Source organism: Trachemys scripta, chromosome 5, assembly GCF_013100865.1.
Source record: "Trachemys scripta elegans isolate TJP31775 chromosome 5, CAS_Tse_1.0, whole genome shotgun sequence".
Lineage (NCBI taxonomy): Eukaryota > Metazoa > Chordata > Testudines > Emydidae > Trachemys > Trachemys scripta.
In genome coordinates, this window is record NC_048302.1 from 67,778,262 (window position 1) to 67,799,699 (window position 21,438).

At 39.6% G+C, this 21,438-nt stretch overlaps 1 protein-coding gene across 2 annotated transcripts in view; it reads right to left on the reverse strand.

Moving 5' to 3' along the window:
• LOC117878443 (probable ATP-dependent RNA helicase DDX60) overlaps positions 1–21,438 on the reverse strand; it is a 75,726-nt gene that overhangs the window by 41,171 nt on the left and 13,117 nt on the right. For both annotated transcript variants that reach the window (XM_034772632.1, XM_034772633.1), the window contains 9 exons: positions 20,889–21,002; positions 17,850–18,023; positions 16,443–16,601; positions 15,658–15,799; positions 10,911–11,066; positions 9,687–9,789; positions 8,095–8,210; positions 3,643–3,815; positions 878–1,130 (listed from right to left, as the gene is read on the reverse strand). In XM_034772632.1, coding sequence (XP_034628523.1) covers positions 878–1,130; positions 3,643–3,815; positions 8,095–8,210; positions 9,687–9,789; positions 10,911–11,066; positions 15,658–15,799; positions 16,443–16,601; positions 17,850–18,023; positions 20,889–21,002 — 1,390 coding nt within the window. The remainder of the gene's footprint in view (positions 1–877; positions 1,131–3,642; positions 3,816–8,094; positions 8,211–9,686; positions 9,790–10,910; positions 11,067–15,657; positions 15,800–16,442; positions 16,602–17,849; positions 18,024–20,888; positions 21,003–21,438) is intronic.

Here is a 21,438-nt window from a genome sequence, read left to right on the forward strand (position 1 = left end):
GTGTTGGTGTCACCAAGTCAAGGATGGCCACAAGGCAGTAGTCTGCGAGCAGGTACCAGTGTAATTGCTACAGCTGGGCTCACTAGGCAAATGTCAGAGTCAGAGTCAAGCAAAGGTCAAAGACCAGAGGTCAGCAGTAGTTACCAGGCTGGAATCAGGAGGCGAGAGTCTAGGTCAGAGTCAAAGACCAGAGATCAGTTACCAGGCTGAAGTCAGGGTCAGAGAACAAGGCAAGGTCTAGAGCCACAGCAAGTTAGATGTCTGTTTGGTTGTTCAGACACCTTCCTAGGGCACCGTCCAGGATGGAATAGTAAGCATGGGCCAATCAAAGGGGTATAGGTTGCTATTGCTCTGGCCCCTTCAGGACATACTTCCTGTAGCACCTAATCTCCATAATATTCTTTAGCTGCAGCTTTACATAGGCTCTTGGTAGTGTTGTGGGGATGTTAACTGCCCCAGGCTCTACAGACCAGTCCAGTCCAGTCACCTTCCATTGCACAACTCAGCTCAGTGAACAGCTTATGCAGTCTTCTAAATTTTGTACAGTGAAATCAAGATTTTATGTTAGTAATGTGTGCCTACTGTTTGGTGATATAGGAAAACAGTTACAACATAGTTTAAGTGGTTAATTTAAATCTGACTCATGGCATCCTGAATTTGCCAATATAGGGCTAAATTCTGGCCAGCAATTGAAAAGAGGCCTAATTCTCCCCAAATGGGTGTATATGCATACTTGAAAATTAGCATTAGTATGTGCCTTTATTCTAGCTGTGAAAGTCTAATGAAAGCTTTGGGGTTTGGGGGGGGGCGGGGGGGGGGGGTCTGGGGATGTAGGATGCAGAATGATCGTGGCCCAAAATGAATTCAGAAATCATACCTTGGTTTCTGCAGTGTTCCTTCCAAACTTCTAAACAGACATTCAGTCCTGCCATTTCTGCTGTGAATTTCACAGAATTACTTTGACATGTCTTGAGGAAATTCTCCAGTTTATTTATTCCACAGGTAAAATTCTCTTTAATTTCCCTTTCAATTGACACAGATAAGGCACTCCACTGTTCCTGTTCTTTCTTCTCTTCTTTAGCTTCTAGTCGCTTCTGGTTTTCCTCTGCAATTATTTCTGCTTTACTTTTCTACAAAAAATATTAATAAAGATATACAGAACTAAATACCAATGTGTGCAAGCAATATGAAAAATGTTGTAAGCCTTGAGCCCAGTCCTTGGAAGTAAATGGGAATTTTGCCTGAATAACGACTGACTGCAAATTATAGGATTTTTCCCCATTTGTGTGTTGTGTTTTGCTTTGAATTTTGTTTAAAATAGTACTGAATTCTCTGCAAGTCATAATTTATTGGTAAATACTGGTACATGTTTTACAAAAAAAAGGCTTATTCAACAAATCATACTAAAAGTATATGAAATAGTTCTTTAACTTTCTAATATCTAAAGAGCCACAAACACATAAAATGAAAAAGAGCATTTAGGTCACAACTTGAAATCATTTATTTAAAGCCTGAAAAATGAAAATTCTAATTATAATTCCAGGTATTTCAGTAAATTGAAGACAATTAGGGACCTAATCAAATGCCCACTGAAGTCAATAAAAAGACTCTTGGTGACTTCAATGGGCATTTGATCAGGCCTTAAATCTATACTCCACACTAAATGATACAAAGTGGTCATGATATTTTAACTAAGAAATACAGTAATGATTACTATTGCTCATTGCTCAATCTTGCCCATTAACATCCAGGTACACTTTTTCATGTATCCTGTAAAATCAGAAATGGTGCATGTATTATTCTAGTCAGCAATTTAATATGGAATAGGGCTTGCAGGATCAAATCTTTCTTGATATATAAATGCAGACATTATTTGTCACAAACGCAGGGAAATCAAAATCAAAGAACTTTTAGATTTTGCATTGGTTAGGAATATTTTCTCAAAACAAATACAAACTAATGTTCTCTATTGCCATCCCTTTCACCCAAATGTTAGTAATAGCCATGAGTCCAACTAAGACTTGAGACTTGAACCCACAAATTGTAGCTGTCATAAATATAAAGGAAAATGTAACCACCTTTCTGTATACAGTACTATAAAATCCCTCCTAGCCAGAGGCACAAAATCCTCTTACCTGCAAAGGGTTAAGAAACTCAAGTAACCTGGCTGGCACCTGACCCAAAGGACCAATAAGGGGACAAGATACTTTCAAATCTGGGGGGGAGGAGGGAGGCTTTGTGGCTTTGTTCTGTCTGTTCCGTGTGGCTCTTGCCGGAGACAGATCAAGAAAGCAAGCAATCCAACTCCTATAGAATTAGTAAGTACTAGCAAGGGAATGCATTAGATGATCTTTTGTTTTGGCTTGTGATTTTCTCTGTGCTGAGAGGAAGGTGTATTCCTGTTTTTTTTTCCGTTTGTTTTTTTGTTTTTGCAACTTTAAGGTTTTGCCTAGAGAGAAATCCTCTGTGTTTTGAATCTAATTGCTCTGTGAGATTATCTTCCATTCTAACTTTCCAGAGGTGCTTCTTTTACCTTTTTTCTTTCTAATAAAGTTCAGGTTTTTTAAGAATCTGATTGTTTTTGTGCTCATCTTGTTTATTCTCAAGCCTCCCCAGGAAAGGGGGTGTAGGGCTTGGGGCGATTTTAGGGGAAGATAGGGCTCCAAGTGGCCCTCCCTAAATGTTTGTTTGAATCATTTGGTGGTGGCAGCGTTTACCTAATCCAAGGTACAAGAGAGAATTTGTGCCTTGGGGAAGTTTTAACCTAAGCTGGTAGAAAATAAGCTTAGGGGAACTTTCATGCGGGTCCCCACATCTGTACCCTAATGTTCAGAGTGGGGAGGGAACCCTGACAGTAGCTCAGAACCAAGAGTACTGTATTCAACTGTACCTTATTGACATTAATTTGACCCACATACACTGACATAAAAGATGTGTCATACACATGTATTTTTCAATTTTGGAATATTCATATGAGCCACCTGCATCTTCCGTGTGATTGTTTCAATCTCTTACTTAATTGGCCTCTCAGAGTTGGTAAGACAACTCCCACCTTTTCATGCTCTCTGTATGTGTATATATATCTCCTCAATATATGTTCCACTCTATGCATCCGAAGAAGTGGGCTGTAGCCCACAAAAGCTTATGCTCAAATAAATTTGTTAGTCTCTAAGGTGCCACAAGTACTCCTAATCTTTTAAATGGCTATTTTGATATAGTTTTCAAGCAGCATATTTAAACAAACCTCAAGAACCTCATTCAATTTTTAAACAGATTATTTCTGAAAAGGTTCTGTAAAAAGCCAACCCTACCTAAAATTTATTTTTTTCTTTCCTACTCAATCACATACTAATTGTATAGGTCTCCAAAATTAAAGCTTTCTGTTATCATTTTACTGCTCCAGCTCCAAACACAGCTACTTGTTTATATTTCTGTACAGGGATAAAAATGGGTTCACACTAATTACCAATTAAATCTAGGGTGCAAGGATGGATTTATTCTTTCAATAAAAATTACTAATGATTGACAAATGAAAAATCCCAGGTAAGTATTCTTGACCAAAGCAACTACACCAGAAGGAAAAATCTGAGTCTGGTCAGCAGAAAGCATAGGTATGCTATGGAACAACTTGAATATGCTTACATGTAATTTTTTTGTCTTTGTGACAGCAGTCTTAGTGCTTGTGGGAACCAAGGGCACATCCACCTGGGTTACAATTGTCTTTGAAATGTTGCCTTCTAACGATCTTCCATAAAGTCGATAATAAGACTGTAACTTTTGTATGCCTCTTCTTTCTTTTGGACCTTTGGACTTTGCTACAGCAAACAGAGAGAATTATTTTTTACTTATAAGGTAATTGGTGGAATTCCAATATATTCATTTTTTGACAAGAGATGAAAGCTCCAAATTTAGCCCTTGGATAAAATTTTCAAAAGTGCCCCAGGGCCAGAATTTGAAAGGTAATAGGCATTTAACTCTCTTTAACACCTTTTCAAAATCTGACCTAGCTGACATAAGAATTTAAGTCCCAGTTTCAAAACTGATTTAGGTACTTAGGGCCAGATTCACAAAAGTACTTAGGCACTTGTGCCCAACATTTAGGCATTTTCAAAACTACTGCTCAACTGCTGCCAACTCCCATAGGTGCCTACATCCCCGCAGGTGGGCATGTGTAAAGCCACCTAAGTCCTGAACACCACCTCACAGCTAGTGAGCTGCTCAGAACCCTAGTGCAACCCAAAGTCCTGGCAGCCCTGAAGCTGAATTCTCAAACTAGGTGAGGGTACAGATATCTCACCAGCACATCTACAGGCTCAGGGCCAGCACAAAAGACAGCTGTGACGGGGCCACCCATAAGGCTTTATGGAAATATGCTTATGTGTGTGTATATATATATATATATATATATAATATAACTAGAATGTGTTTTATGCTACATATGCCATGTAACATATTTCTGTAAAGGTCATGATCTACTAAATCTATTAATCCTATTTGTATGCATGTATCATTTTTGTATTCTAAGTTATGAATATGGCTGCATACTTGTTTGATTCTAAGTAGGCTGTAGTGAAGCAGTTGGTCAGCTTCCTGAGAAAAGACTATTTTCAGTAAGTGCCCCATCAAGAAACACTTAAGCCAACAATAAACTTGGAGACACCAATCCACATCTGGACTTTCCCAGGAATGTGGCTTGGCTGGTAAGGAACTCAGTCATACATGGACATGTGACTTGCCCAGGTGACTCCAATACTCCATTTTGTAGCTGGACTTTACATAGGAGAGAGGAGGGGGTCTCCACCCACAAGAGAAAGTCTATTTAAGCCCAGGGGAGACCCCTCCATTTTGTCTTCAGCTGGCTAAAGAGAGAGCCTCTCCACCCCCAAAGATACCTGAAAGAAACTGGAACAAAGGACAGTGACTGCAAGAGGTGTAAGTAATTGATAGACCCAGACTAAAAGGAGATTAGTCTGTAAAAGGAAGCATTCTGGAACTGGTGAGGATCTTATCTGTATTCAGTTTCTTACTGTATTAGACATAGACTGGCATGTTTTATTTTATTTTACTTGGTAATTCACTTTGTTCTGTCTGTTATTACTTGAAACCACTTAAATCCTACTTTCTGTATTTAATAAAATCACTTTTTACTTATTATTTAATTCAAAGTATGTGTTAATACCGGGGTGGGCAAACAGCTGTGCATATCTCTCTATCAGTGTTATAGAGAGCGAACAATTTATGAGTTTGCCCTGCATAAGCTTTATACTCGGTAAAACGGATTTATTTGGGTTTAGACCCCATTGGGAGTTGGGCATCTGAGTGTTAAAGACAAGAACACTTCTGTTAGCTGCTTTCAGATAAGCCTGTAGCTGTTAGGGGACGTGATTCAGACCTGGGTCTAGGTTTGCAGCAGGCTAGCGAGTCTGGTTCAAACCAGGCAGGGCACTGAAGTCCTAAGCTGATGGGGAAGGAAGGCAGGGGCAGAGGTAGTCTTGGTACATCCGGTGGCAGCTCCCAAGAGGGTTTCTGTGATCCAACCCATCACAACAGCATACCTGTGTATTTCCAAAATACTCCCATTGGATGTGGGAGACCCAAGTTTGAATCCCCACTCTGCTTGAATTGGAGCAGTGACTTGAGTCTCCAACATCCCAGCTGAGTGCCCTAATCACTGGGCTAATGGTATTCTGGGGGGACACACCTATTGTTTGTGCTGGGCCTGTACCTGTAGGCATGCTGGCAAGAGAGCTATTCTCTCACCTAGTTTGAGAATCCTGCTTCAGAGCTGCTGTGGCTTTGGCTGGCATTTGTGCTTTGAGCTGCTCATTTACTATGGGGTGGCATCAAGACTTAGGCAGCTTTGCATGTGCCCACCTATGAAAACTAAGTTCCATGAAGACTTAGGTCTTTACATAGCAGTTAAACAACTGTGGCTGGTCTTGCAGGGCTGTAGAATTGTGGTATAGACCTGCAGGATCAAGCTGGATTATATGTGAATAAAACATCTTATGAGGAGTTTTACTGGAATTCTGTGTGATTATTAACAGATAGTTATTCATTTATAAAATAAGCTCTGGGACCCTGTCGGTGAGAATGGTCCCAGAGCCCGCGCTCCAGCCCAAGCATCTACACGGCAGTTTTACAGCCTCACAGCCTGAGCCCTGAGAGCCTGAGTCAGCTGACCTGGGCCAGCCGGGTGTTTAACTGCTATGTAAACATACCCTATGGGGTTAGGCAGCAGCTGGGTAGTAGTTTTGAGAATGTGAGTGGCACTAAAGTGTTAGACTAAAGAGGCATGTTGTTGTGAATCTGGACCCTAGACCTTGCAATGCTAAGTAAAGCAATGGATCTTTGAAAATCTAGGCATTAGGCACCTAAAGATGCAGACAGGTATCTACTGGGATTTTCAAAAACTCTTGGATGCCAGCACATAACTTTCAAAGGAAATCCCATTCGGTCCCTTTTTGACTCTTTAGGTGCCTAAATACTTTTAAAAATCTGTCTCAAAGATATTATACTGTCAGTAATAAGTCATATACCACCATGAATCATTTCATATTGACCCTTACATAAGTGTTCAAACTACAGTAGTAAAGATTTCTCATTAAGAGTGGCAATGTTAAACAGCTTACTCAAAGTTTACATTACAATAAATAATAATGAGAAGGTGTTACTTAAGCCAGGGTAGAAAGTTGGTTAAAACAACTTAATAGTAAAACTTCATAGCAGCTGAGAGGTCTCGTCATGAGAGGGATGTGGTAGTTTCTTTTGAATTTATATTCACCAGTGCTTCTCAAGTGGCTGAACATCCAGGAGCAATGCCAAATATCTTCTCTAGACCATATATCATAGAGATTCAAATATCTTCTCTAGACCATATATCATAGAGATTCAAAGGTGTCTTTAAAGTTGGTCATTTTTTTAGAAAGCTGAATTAGAAGCCATTTTTAAGTGCTACTAATTCAATTATTTAACTTAAAAGTAAAAATATAAAGCAGCTCATCTATCTGCAGCATATAGCAACTGGGCTGGAGTGGAAAAGATGACTAATGTAATGGATTGTGGAGTTCCACCAGGAATGAATTTGTCCAAAGCTGTTAAAGAAGCACATCCAACATCAATTATAATATGGCTTGAGACACTTATTGGTCAAAGCTTTTTTTATTCTAGTTTATTCTGTTCTATTCACATTCTTATCCTATGCCCATTATCATGGCATCTGAGCATCTGGCCACTTTGTGTTTTGTGGGGATTAAATATGAATATGACACTATCACTAGACATATACATAGCAGGTGTACATATCCATTATGTAAATAGTAAAGTGATACCAGAGATGAATCTGCCGCATTGAGTTTACACTAGTTGTTTTATAAATGAATAACTATCTGTTAATAATCACACAGAATTCCTGTAAAACTCCTCATAAGATGTTTTATTCACGATATAATGCTCTGGCAGATGGTAATTTTTCAACAGAGCAATAGTTTTGTATACAAGTGGCTGGTAGCCCCTCAAATGTATATTTAATTCGATAATGCAAATGTGCAAATCTAAGATCAATGTTGAGTCCTGGTTTATTTTCTGGTTATGTGAAAATAGGAAAAATTGCCAGAAAATTAAAAAGTATACAAGTTATTTTGCTTTCTAATGCTATTTTCATAGGGTAAATCTAGCCTTGCCCCCATTTGCGCAGTCATCTGAACCCTTATGCATATAAACTGAGTAGCTAAATACAGTTACCCAAACTGCAATTTTAAATACCAAATTGTATGTGTACATATATATTGTCTATGTGCAAATTTCTGCACAGGGGGAAAAAAATTTGAACAAATTTTTGCAAAAGGGAGCCTCATGAAAATATGGCTTGTAGCACTGATTGTGTCATAACTCCTTGGGCTATTCAAGATAAATTAATGTAATCAGGCAAAATATATTTAATATAAAACTAATTATTGTAATACCCTTTTGAAGTATATTTATATAATATGTGGAAAATTATCTGGAATTACAGCAGTCTTTCCTCTAAAATGTGATAACCTTGACAACAGTAGAGTTTTATCCAACTAGACAAGTAGGTTTTATGTTTTTTACCATCATTGCTGCACTTCGTTCTGTCATAATCATCACTGAGAGGTTTGCCTGAATGCCAATGCCGAAGTTCATCAAATTCTGTTTGTTTAATAAGTGAAGTAACTGCAGGATTATTGCTGAAAAATACACACAGTATATACAGTGATACTTACGTATGTTTAGTTTTCTGGCACATCCTACATAACAAGCCTTATACCCACTTAATTATAAACAAAATGTTTTGGCATTCATTGTAATACATAATACTGACAGGAAGAGCATGTCATACCAAAGAGATCTTTTTGTTCACCTGATATTCTTAATTCTTCTGTGGCAGCCACCTGATTGCTCATGACTTCATTTTGCTCTAGTGGCTTCCTGTCCTCCCCACTTAATTCTTTATGGATTAGTGAAGAATTATATAGCATAAGTCACAGAACTAATCTTTAATAGGTGCACATCTGTATTGTCTGACTTCATATTTGATACTTAGTTTAGTACAAATCCACATTTCTTGGCCACAGAAACAAATAAGTTCCATGCACAATTTTGTCAAAGTCAGGAACTGGATTTGGGAGTCAGTACAAGAGGGGTACATCCTTTGTGTGTCACAGAACACAGCTCGGTGAGGACTCCATGGGCTGGTCCACACTAACCCCCCACTTCGAACTAAGATACGCAACTTCAGCTACGTGAATAACGTAGCTGAAGTCGAAGTAACTTAGTTCGAACTTACCGCGGGTCCACATGTGGCAGGCAGGCTCCCCCGTCAACTCCGTGTACTCCTCTCACGGAGCAGGATTACCGGCGTCGACGGCGAGCACTTCCGGGATCGATCCGGGATCGATTTATCGTGTCTAGACAAGACGCGATAAATCGATCCCAGAAGATCGATTGCTTACCGCCGGACCCGGAGGTAAGTATAGACGTACCCCATGAGTGGGAATGTGCAGCAGGTATCTGAGCAGAGCAGGAGAACTCCAAGGAAGGGACAAATGGAGAGAATCTATTGCCACAAAGATTCTCCACTCAGAGCAGGGGCTCATTGGGGGTTTAAATGGCAACTAACCCCCAGAGTGGAGCAACTCTGAAGCAATTTATTGGCCTGGGTGGAGGGAAAGATTTCTCCCCCTTGCCCCCCCCCCAATACAGAGCCTGTTACTAGGATTAAATTATGTTATCCATAAAATCTATGACTCTATAGTTACTTAATCTTTATTCCGGCAAAGCTTTCATTTGAATCAATTTGCATTCTGTGATTGGCTTCTCTGGGATCAGTATCTGGGTCTTCAAGTACACATTGTATGGTAAAAGCAGCTACTTGAAACTGTAGAGCAAACATTATCAGAGACTATAATGCTAATCAATAACTGCATAAAGAATACAATATGGAGTCAGGATTTAGAGTCCGAGTCATCCTTACCCTGCACCTAATGTTAATATTTAAACCAGTTCAAAGTGGATATAAAATACTACCTAAATGAACAGTAGCATTTTATGCTGCTTTGCACAAGTGTAAATAATGACATAAGATGCAGGGCAGTGAAGAATCAGCCCATAGTATCTCGTTTAATTAAAAAAGAAAAACCCAGACAAATGTCAAAAGAATGTACCTGCTTAAAATAGGTAAATCTGCCAAAACAGCTCCAGCATAATCTTCAACAAGGTCAGATTTCACTGGGATGAGCCCTATACTGGGAATTTCTTCCTTAGATTCTTTGCAGTGTGAATGAAAATGTGATAAATACTGGTTAACTAAAACATACACTCTTATGTTACCTTCTGCAATTCCAAAGAGCAAAACGTATATACAACATCCTGATAATTTTTGTCAACTGTATGTTATAAATCAAATTGTAACAAGAAATACAAGTTAAGTAATAATCAGTGATGTCAAAGCAGAATTTGTAATATTATGGTATACATTTAATATAAATTATGAACCTGATTGTATATGGCCCCTGTGATGATTCACAAGAGATGTGGGGAACACAAGAGACCTCCTTTTATATTACAAAAGTCTTCTGGAGAACACTTCAGTGTTTTAACAAAACATTTGAAAAGCTTAACCGAAGTTACCCTCAAGTATGGAAAGAATAAATGCCTGATAAAGATAAACAGTGAAAGTCACAGATCTTGCAGCCCAGTCCAGAGGCGGGGGCTAAATGGTCCTTAAGCCAACTTTTCACCCTTCTGATTCTGGGCTGCTATATGGCTCCCAATGTAATCAGACAGCCCAGAGGGCATGTTTAGGTTGCAGCATCCTCCTAGGGCTGCCTTATGGGCTGCAGTGCTGCCTGGAATCTCCACAGCACTGTATGCTATAGACCTACTCCTGCCATACTTGTCCCTGCTCCAGCTCTGCCCCCAGCACGCTCAACATGCCAGTGCTTGTGAGGAAGTCCTTGAGAGACAGCCTTCTTGCATCTACCACAGTGCCTGTACATTGAGAAAATTCGTCCACAGACTGAAACAGAGCTTTTAGATTATCATTTTCTTTACTCTGCTTTAGGCCTTTTGCCAGCACAAAGGGCCTTGTTTGGGGCTGAAAATCAAATCCACAGGGTGCCATCCTGGCCCCAGTGAAGTCAATAGCAAAATTTCCATTGACTTCAATGGGACCAGGATTTCATGCATAGGGCCTAATCAGACTCCTTTTGGCATCAAATGGGAGTTTTGTCACTGACTTCAATGAACAGACCCATAAAGTCATAAATTATTAGAAGGGAAAGAATTAAAAAGCTCATAACTGTATAGCACTTTGACTATGTAAAACATTTTATAACTGGCAATTATTATTATGCTTATACCAGTCATTTTTATACAGTTGTTAGTACCTTTAAATACCATTTGTTTCTGTTCAAGAAACAGTTGTGAAGTAGTTCTCACTGGGAAAGCATCTCCAAAATCACAGCTGGAAGCTAATTTTGTTACCGTATTCCACAGATACTGGTATTCACACTTAATTTCCTTGCCCAATTCAAAATGTAACCCTATGCACACACACACAAAAAAAAAGAAAAATGAGATTTTACAATGAAAGTTCTCTGGAAAAGGGACTGCCTCTTTATCTGTGTTTATACAGCATCCACAACAATAGGGCCCAATTCTGACAGTGTCCTTTGGGTATTACAACAGGGCAGAAAGGGTGCATTCACAATTGTTGGTAGCCTTGGATGTATACAATGTATCTAAATATGGTCGGGAAAATATATTGGGGAGTATACAAATAGCAATTTTAGGCCTCGATTCTGCAACTGAAGCCCCTGAGGCCCTGAATAAAGATGGGGGTTCTCCCCGCAAAAAACTCATTGCAGGATCTGGGCTTTAGAAAATTCCCTTTATTCCCCAAAGAATAATGGATGGTGTTATAAATGCCAACTATTGTTATATGCCCAATTTATACTTTCTTTGGAAGTTCCTTCAAGATTGTTTGGATTAGATATATGCAGGAGAACTGAACCTTTAGACTGGATTCATTTTACTGCATAAATTGCTTTCATGGGCCCAAATTACCCTTCCCACAGAGAAACCCTTGGAAGAGAGTGTCAGAAGAGCAGGAAAGCTCTGGAAGAAGTTCCTGCGACAAAGCTTCATCTTCAACCTGTTGTGTTGCTAGCTCTCACAATTTTATTGTTAGTCTCCTGATATCAGACGGTTTTCTTAAAGCCCAAGCTCTCACATTCATGTGATTTCATGACATCTCAATTTCATTTTTTAAAGTTTCTAGCCCTCAGTTACTCTTATGAAAATTGTCATGAGATCTTTAATGTCTATACAGAGCAGACAGAACCCCAGTTTTTAAAGTTTTATTTGAAACAAAAGGATTAAAAATAAAAACTTCCTGGGATTTTAACCTGCAACTCCAGTGATTCAAGGATCAGAACCTGCTCCCTATTCTGGCTTCTTTGAGCTACTCTGGCAAAACAAAACAAGTGAGAAAGCTGGCCAAATTTAAAAGGAATCCCCCAACATCTGTTGGGAAAATAACACGGTAGGGCACAGATTACTCAACAAGTTCTTGGAATGTATGGAGACATTTTTTTTAGTTCAGAAGGTGGAGCAAGCTACTAAGGGAGAGGCTGTCTAGATTTCATTTTGGGAAATAGTTGAGAATTTGAAAGTGGAAGGCAGCTTAGGTTAGTGTGTTCATGAAATGGTGGAGTTCATGATTCTAAGGAATGGTAGGAGGGAAAACAGCACAATAAAGATAATGGATTTCAACAAGGCAGACATAATTTTAGCAAACTCAGGAAGTTGGTACATAAGATCCCATGGGAAGCAAGTCTAAGGGAAAAAACAGTTCAAGAGCATTGGCAGTTTTTCAAAGAGACATTATTAAGGGCAGAAGAGCAAACTATCCCACTGTTTAGGAAAGATAGGAAATATGGCAAGAGACCACCTTGGCTTAACCAGGAGATCTTCAATTATCTGAAACTCAAAAAAGAGTCATACAAAAAGTGGAAACTAGGTTGAATTACAAAGGATGAATATAAACAAATACAAAAGGATGTAGTGACAAAATTAGAAAAGCCAAGGCACAAAGCAAGATTAAACTAACTAGAGATATAAAGCGTAACAAGAAAGCATTCTACAAATATATTAGAAGCAAGAGGAAGACCAAGGACAGGGTAGGCCCATTATTCAATGGGGGCGGAGGGGGGGCAATAACAGAAAGTGTGGAAATGGCTGAAGTACCAAATTACTTTTTTGTTTCAGTTTTCACTAAAAAGGTTAGTAGCGATTGGATGTATAACATAGTGAATGCCAGTGAAAATGACGTAGGATCAGAGGCTAAAATAGGGAAAGAACAAGTTAAAAATTATATAGACAAGTTAGATGTCTTCAAGTCACCAGGATCAGATGAAATACATCCTAGAATACTCAAGCAGTTGACTTAGGAGATATCTGAGCCATTAGTAATTATCTCTGAAAAGTCATGGAAGATGGGAGAGGTTCCAGAGGACTGGAAAAGGGCAAATACAGTGCCCATCTATGAAAAGCGAAATAAGGACAACCCAGGGTATTATAGACCAGTCAGCTTAACTTCAGTACCCAGAAATATAATGGAGCAAATAATTAAGCAATCAATTTTCAAATACCTAGAAGATAATAACGGTGATAGGTAATAGTCAGCATGGATTGGTCAAGAACAAATCATGTCAAACCAACCTGATAGCTTTTTTTGTCAGAGTAACAAGCCCTGTGGATAGGGGAAAAGCAGTAGATCCGGTATATCCTGACTTTAGTAAAGATTTTCATACTGTCTCGCATGACCTTCTCATAAACAAACTAGGGAAATACAAACTAGAAGGAGCTACTATAAGGTGGTTGCATAACTGGTTGGAAAACTATTTCCAGAGAATAGTTATCAGTGGTTCACAGCCAAGCTGGAAGGGCATATTAAGTGGGGTCTTGCAAGGATCAGTTCTGGGTCTGGTTCTGTTTGATATATTCATCGATGATTTAGATAATGGCATAGGGAGTACACTTATGAAGTTTATGGACAATACAAAGCTGGAGGGTTGCAAGTGCTTTGGAGGATAGGATTAACATTCAAAATGATCTGGACAAACTGGAGAAAGTAAACAGAATGAAATTCAATAAGGACATATGCAAAGTACTCCACTTAGGAAGGAACAATCAGTTGCATACATACAAAATGGGAAATGACTGCCTAGGAAAGAGTACAGCAGAAAGGGATCTGGGGGTTATAGTGATCACAAGCTAAATATGAGTCAACAGTGTAACAGTGTTACAAAAAAAGCAAACATTATTCTGGGATGTATTAGCAGAAGTGTTGTAAGGAAGACAATTGCTGTAAGTAAATAAATTGCTGTAAGTAAGTAAAAGAGTTTCCATGCAGCTTACAGAGATCTCACCACTCAAGAAAGAGATCCTGGAGTCATTGTGTATAGTTCTCTGAAAACATCCACTTAATGTGCAGCAGCAGTCAAAAAAGTGAACAGAATGCTGGGAATAATTAAGAAAGGGATAGATAATAGGACAGAAAATATCATGTTGCCACCATATAAATCCATGGGATGCCCACATCTTGAATACTGTGAGCAGATGTGGTCACCCCATCTCAAAAAAAGATATATTGGAATTGGAAAAGGTTCAGAAAAGGGCAACAAAAATGATTAGCGGTATGGAATGGCTTCCGTATGAGGAGAGATTAGTAAGACTGGGACTTTTCAGCTTGGAAAAGCGACGGTTAAGGGGAGATATGATTGAGGTCTATAAAATCATGACTGGTGTAGAGAAAGTAGATAAGGAAGTGTTGTTTACTACTTCTCATAACACAAAAACTAGGGGGTCACCAAATGAAATTAATAGGCAGAAGGTTTAAAACAAATAAAAGGAAGTATTTCGTCACACGATGCACAGTCAACCTGTGGAACTCCTTGCCAGAGGATGTTGTGAAGGCCAAGGCCATAACAGGGTTCAAAAAAGAACTAGATAAATTCATGGAGGATAGGTCCATCAATGGCTATTAGCCAGGATGGGCAGGAATGGTGTCCCTAGATTCTGTTTGCCAGAAGCTGGGAATAAGCAACAGGGGATGGATCACTTGATGATTACCTGTTCTGTTCATTCCCTCTGGGGCACCGGGCATTTGCCACAGTCGGAACACAGGATACTAGGCTAGATGGACCTTTGCTCTGACTAAGGCCATTCTTATGTTAAGTAATTCTTCCACTCTACTTCACACTGATTATGCCTCAACTGGAGTATTGTATCCAGTTCCAGGCACCACATTTCAGGAAAGATGTGGACAAACTGGAGAAAGTCCAGAGAAGCACAAGAAAAATGATTACATGTCTAGACACCATGATATATGGGGGAAGATTGGAAAAATTGGGTTTTAGTCTGGAGAAGAGAAGACTGAGAGGGGACATAACAGTTTTCAAGTACATAAAAGGTTGTTACAAAGAGGAGGGAGAAAAATTGTTCTCCTTAACTTCTGAGGATAGGCCAAGAAGCAATGGACTTAAATTGTAGCAAGGGTGGTTTAGGTTGGACACTAGGAAGAACTTCCTAAGTCTCTGGGTAGTTAAGCACTGGAGTAAATTGCCCATGGAGGTTGTGGAATCTCCATCACTGGAGATTTTTAAGATTTTTAAACACCTGTCAGGGATGGTCTAGATAATACTTAGTCCTGCCATGAGTGCAGGGGACTGGACTAGATGACCACTTGAGGTCACTTCCACTCCTACAATTCTATGAACATAAGACAATATTCAAGTGGCACGGAGTCCTCATAGTCTAACCTATACCACCTCCCCTCCTTGCTTTTGCATATTCATAGCGGCATGGGTGTGACCAGGGAAAGTGGGTCTGAACAGATTCTTGTTAAGTGACAGGAGCTATGCATCTAATTCTCTGGATTCCATACTGAAAATGCTTTTTCCACTATTCCATAAAATAACTTTATTACTATATATAATAGTAATATAATACATACACACACACACACACACACACACACATACTCATTAGCTAATACTTTTGCTTTTCATTTATAAACTTAATAAAATTAGATATTAAAAAAGCAAATTATTCAAGTGCAAAGATAAATACCTGAGCAGTATTCTATTTCATAGTAATGTGAAAGATTCTTTAACAGTGAATTGTCCCTTAAATCAGGCAGGTGAGTTAAATCCAATTTCCAGTCACTTTCATCTTCTAGTTGCTTCAGAACAAAATAGTCACAATGTTGTTGCTATTAAAAAAATGCAGTTAATTCTTACATAGCACTTTTTATCTGAAGAGCTCAAAGCACTTTACAAAAGAAGGTATGTCGATCCAATTTTTACAGACTGGTAAAATGAAGCAGTGAAAGGTGATGTGACTTGTCTAAGGTCGCACAGCAGGCCAGTGGCAGAGCTTGGAATATAAACTCAGTCTTGTACTCCCAGACTACCTACTGGACCACTCTGCTTCAACGGCAAGCTGTTCAAACTCCACTTGCTTTTAAAAGATCTAAAGACCTTCCAGGCTGCCACTGTACTATGTACAATACATTTGTATGGTGTGGCCAGGGGCAGGGCCGGCTCCGGGGTTTTGGCCACCCCAAGCAGCCAAACAAAAAAAAAACAAAACAAAAAAGCCGCAATCGTGATCTGTGGCGGCAATTCAGCGGGAGGTCCTTCGCTCCGAGCAGGAGTGAGGGACCGTCCGCCGAATTGCCACCGAACAGCTGAACGTGCCGCCCCTCACGGAAGTGGCTGCCCCAAGCACCTGCTTGGTAAGCTGGTGCCTGGAGCTGGCCCTGGCCAGGGGGCTAGAGTACCCTACCAAGAAAAGGAAAACGGAGGCATTTGCTGCACCCGATGCCAGAGGAGGCAAGGCCCTGGTACACCTACCATGATTATAAATGGTAAAACTTGCTTAGTCCAGCAGGAATTGATTATCCTAATCCGAGCTCGTTGTGAAAGAGGCAAGTGGAGAAGAAAAACCACACTGAGGCACTGCAATCTACACAGGTCTGCGGCTTCTTCCAGTGTTAATGATTCACTTTTCTCCTATTGGGACATAACCAATATATGGTTCACTAAGTACCTCAATAATAAATATTAATTAGTGGTGAACATAATTCATATTAAAAATATAATTCAGTGATTTTTCACTTTGTCAGTTCAGCTAAAACTGTTACTGTTATACATTTTGTATGTTACAATCGCTTCTGGCTATACTTAGTTCATCACACGCCTTTTATTGTAGCATTAGATAACTGAGGATCAATTATCACTTCCACTTTCATTATAAATCCAAGAGGGAAGTAATGTGACCATTGAAAATCATATGGAATTTAGTAAACCAATTACCAATCTGTCTGGATAGAAATTATGTTATTTTAAGATGAGAAGCTAATATTTAAATAGAGTCCTATGTGGGTTTTTTCTCTTTGTAAACCCTATTAATTAATTTTGAGATAATTAGTTATCATAGTTATTTTTTCAATATGTTCCTACGATCTACCATATGTGCTACTCTACATATATGCTGTTACACTGCTTCCATCTTAGACTAATTAAAACATAAGACCTTTAGCATAATTATATATTAAAAAGGGATATTGATGAAGGGTTACATATGGCAAGGAAGAAATTGAGACTTTTTCCCTGAATGCAAAAAATATGAAAAATTGTATTCCTCTACAGTGGTTATTATACTGTTGTGTATGAGGAACGGGAAAAAAGAGTAATAGGCAAGATTGCCTCCTAAGGTAAAACTTCTCAGGAAAGAGGCCATGGGACCCAGTTCCAAACCCCATGAATTCCTTGGGGATTCCAGTGGCTTCAGTAGGTGGCATAATGTCCTGTTCCTTCACACCAACTATGGCCCAGAGCAGCTCTATCCCTACCTATGGTGCAACTCCACTGGAGCACCACTGCCAGGAACTCTTTCTGGCTATGGCTGCCCACTTTTAAGTGGGGACCCCTTAGGTGGGGATCTCATCCGCAGAGAGGATTCTGTAGAAAAGATAATACAGCCCCAATCCACATCATTTTTTCCTAGTCAGAGGGGTGGTAGTAGGATGAAGTTCACCCCCCGGGCCACTCACTTTTCTGCCAATCCGCCCAGTCGATGTTCCCTTTCCATGCAGTTCTCTGGACCAGCAGATACACAGAGGAAGCAAGACATGGTGCTGCAGAAGCCACTGGGACCCTCTTCAGCATGGGATCTTGGGGGACAATCCTCTCCAATATGACCAAAATACTTATGTTAAGAGAATGAACAGGTGATGAGAAGTTATAAAGAAATCTCACCTTTTGACTGAAATTTTTTGTTAGTTGTTCCTTTGTTTCCTCAGAGACTTTTGCATTTTCTAACATGTTACTGTACATTTTTAATCCCACTATACATGTAAGAACACAAACAATACATCTAATGTCGGCTCCTTCTGGCCACAGGTGCTTCAGCAGCAAAATAGTCCGACATACCTACAATCATAAGGTGTTAATATTATTATTTTTATAATGAAAAGATTATAAAGGAGACATATACATTTATCTTTATATAACTCAATCAATGAAGAAAAGCAGTACATCAAGATATACAGAAAGGAAAAAAAGTTAGTTAAAATAGTTTCCTTTTCTGCTCCTGGGATAGTGAGTTATTAAAAACTTGTTTTTTTAAAAGCAATTCTACTACAATCCAAAGCCCACTAAATATTTCTATTGACTTTAAGAGACTTTCAATAAGGCCCCATGTGGAAAAAGCCAGTAGTTTTGGGGGTGAATATCAGCTTCTGGAGCCAGCTGGTCTGGCTCCAACTGAAGTCAATGGGAGCTTTACTATTGTCTTCGATAGGACTATAAGAAGGTCAATGGCATAGTAGGCATATTTAATACTTTAAAAATGAATGGGAAAACTAGTCATAAAAATGCACCCTCAAACTCTTGGATTTGGTGGTCCTCAACTAAGCTAGTGCCCCCTGACAGGGGAATTTATACTCAGGGTGGCAGAGGGTTTGTAATTGTTGAAAATTATTCTTTAAGCTCACGAAGGAAGATTTACAATGTTTCTGTATAGCAGGGGTGGCCAACTTGTGGCTCCGAAGCCACATGCAGCCCTTCAGAAGATAATATGTGGCTCCTGCTAGGAGCCGACTCTGGAGGAAAATGGTGGGTGCTCAGCACCCACCGGCAGCCCTATCAGCCCCAACTCCATCCTCCAGCATCTCCCGCCTGCTGGTGTGCCCCCAATCAACGCCTCCTCCTCCCTCCCCCATGCCTCCTTCCCGCTGCAATCAACCTTTTCGCGGCAGCGTTCAGGAGGCTCTGGGGGGGAGGATGGAGGAGTGAGGATGAGGCATAAAGCCCCCCTCACACTTTCACACTGCACAACAGAACACAGAATCTCCGACCTAAACAGTGACATCAAATCGCGCTCGCAACTTCAGCAGTGTGAGTATTTGAACATTGCTTTGGATGAGTTGTGCCATGCGCAGGATAAACCTTATTAACGGTATTTGTCTGCACTGTGTCTGACGACTGTGTTGTAAGGGAAGAACTCCTCGATATCGTGTCACTAAAGTACAGAACTCGTGGACAAGATCTAAAGGAGGCGTTGATGTTGGTAGTTGCGAAAAGCCACTTGCCTTCACAGAAGCTCACTGCCATTGCAACGGGCGGGGCTCTGTCCATGTGGGGTCTGCGAATGGATTAGTAGAGCTTTATAAGTCTGACGAGAGCTTTCCTGAATTTTGGACATTTCACTGTATTATTCATCGGGAGCAACTGGTATCTAGAAATCTGGATGAAGACGACTTCCCTGCCAATTTGCCATTTCACTGTGCAGATCGATGGCTCTCGAGAGATAAAGTTATTTCCTGTTTTTTCAAGCTCCTGCAACCAGTAAAATTGCTTATGGAGGAGAAGCACACAATACACCCTGAGCTTACAGATCCTGGATGGGTTCTAGACTTGGCGTTTCTTGCAGACATGCTGCTGCATTTGGATAAACTAAACGTGAACTTAGAAGGAAAATTCCAGTTGCTGTCTGATCTAGTGCAAGGCGTATTTGCATTCATGAATAAGCTGCAGTTGTTTCACAGACAAATGCTTAAGGGAGAGCTGACACACTTTCCCTCAATGTTACAACTTCAAGCCAGATCAAAAGAAGATGCAGCAGAACCCCTAAAATGGAGCACAACTAGGTATGTGAGCGTGATTAAAGATCTTAAGGACAGTTTTGAGGAAAGAATCCAAGATTTGCAGCAGAAAAGACCTCAAATCAGATTTCTGATTGACCCTTTTCATGCTGAAGCCGATTGTCTGAAGCCCCCTTTAGTCACTGATGAAGCAGCATCCCAGATGGAAATAATAGAACTTTTCGAAGATGACAGATTGAAATCTGTCCAGAAGACCGAGGGGATAAAAAAAAGGATAAATACCCCAACATCAGAGGTGCAACCCTAAAATTAATCTCGATGTTTGTCTTGACCTATCTTTGTGAGTCTGTTTTCTTGTCACTCAAACATGTGATATCCAAGCACTGATCTGTTTTGACAGACAGCCGCTTAAGAGAACTGTTTCATGTGGGCCAACTGAACACAAACCAAACTTCAAGGGAATTGTTGAAAGCAAAGATTGCCAGAAGTCCCTCTAAGTAAAAGATTAAGTTGTTATTATTAACTATACATTATAAATGTATAATAAATATACATTATCAACACACACACATATACATATACACCTCTACCCCGATATAACGCAACCCGATATAACACGAATTCTGATATAACGTGGTAAAGCAGTGCTCCGGGGGGGCGGGGCTGTGCACTCCGGCGGATCAAAGCAAGTTCGATATAACGTGGTTTCACCTATAACGCAGTAAGATTTTTTGGCTCCCGAGGACAGCGTTATATCGAGGTAGAGGTGTATTTATATAATCATTGCCAGAGAGCCACAGTAATATGTAATGTACATTGGTAAATTCTGGCTCCTTCTCAGGCTCAGTTTGGCCACCCTTGCTATACAGTAACCTAAAATCAATATATCAGATTAATATTTGTCTAATGTTTTGAATAAAAAAACACAGTGTAAGTGCTAAATATTATTATTATGAAATATCCCTGTAAGCAATCTCTTTTCCAAAAAATATCCTTTGTTGTGAATAGTTTAGTACATAGTGAGACCCCTGGAATTCCAAAGGAATCCATGGGATTTGGGAGTGGGTCCCATGGCCTCTTCCACAAGACCATTATCTGACTTCTACTGCACAACTGACAGATTGCTACATGAACACACTTTTTGTTACTGAGCTGTGTAACTAGAAAAAAGATTGTAAAATAGTTAAGTTACCTCTTCTTGTATGTTTCTCAAGCTCAGCTTTAAATTATACAGATAGGCTGTAGTCTGGAATTTTTGTAAGTGTTTGACCATGGCTTCACAAGTATGTTGCAGATCCTTTTCATGCTAAATGAGAATAAAAGTATACAAGTCAAAGTTATACATTAAAGTCAAAGGGAAAATTTTGTTAAGTGCCTACGTCCCATTTTCAAAAGTCACAGGCACTTTTGAAAATGGGACTTAAGTGACTAAGTCACTTCAGTGCTTTTGAAAATTTTACCCAAAGTTTAAGCTCAAATACTAGTGGAAAATGAGTTTAGATGGGCACTCTGCTTATGTCTAAAACTAACATCACTTGTAAAGAAAATTCCTTTGTCACAATAGGGTAAAAACCACATGCCCAAGACCTAAACTCAAGTGTTATCACTTACTATATATGTTAAACAAAATCAGGGCATGATGCACACCCACTGAAGTAAATAGAAAGGTTCCTATTGAAGTCTTTGGATCAGGCCCTAAATGAACAGTACAGGAAAAGAGACATGCTACTCATAAATTCCTG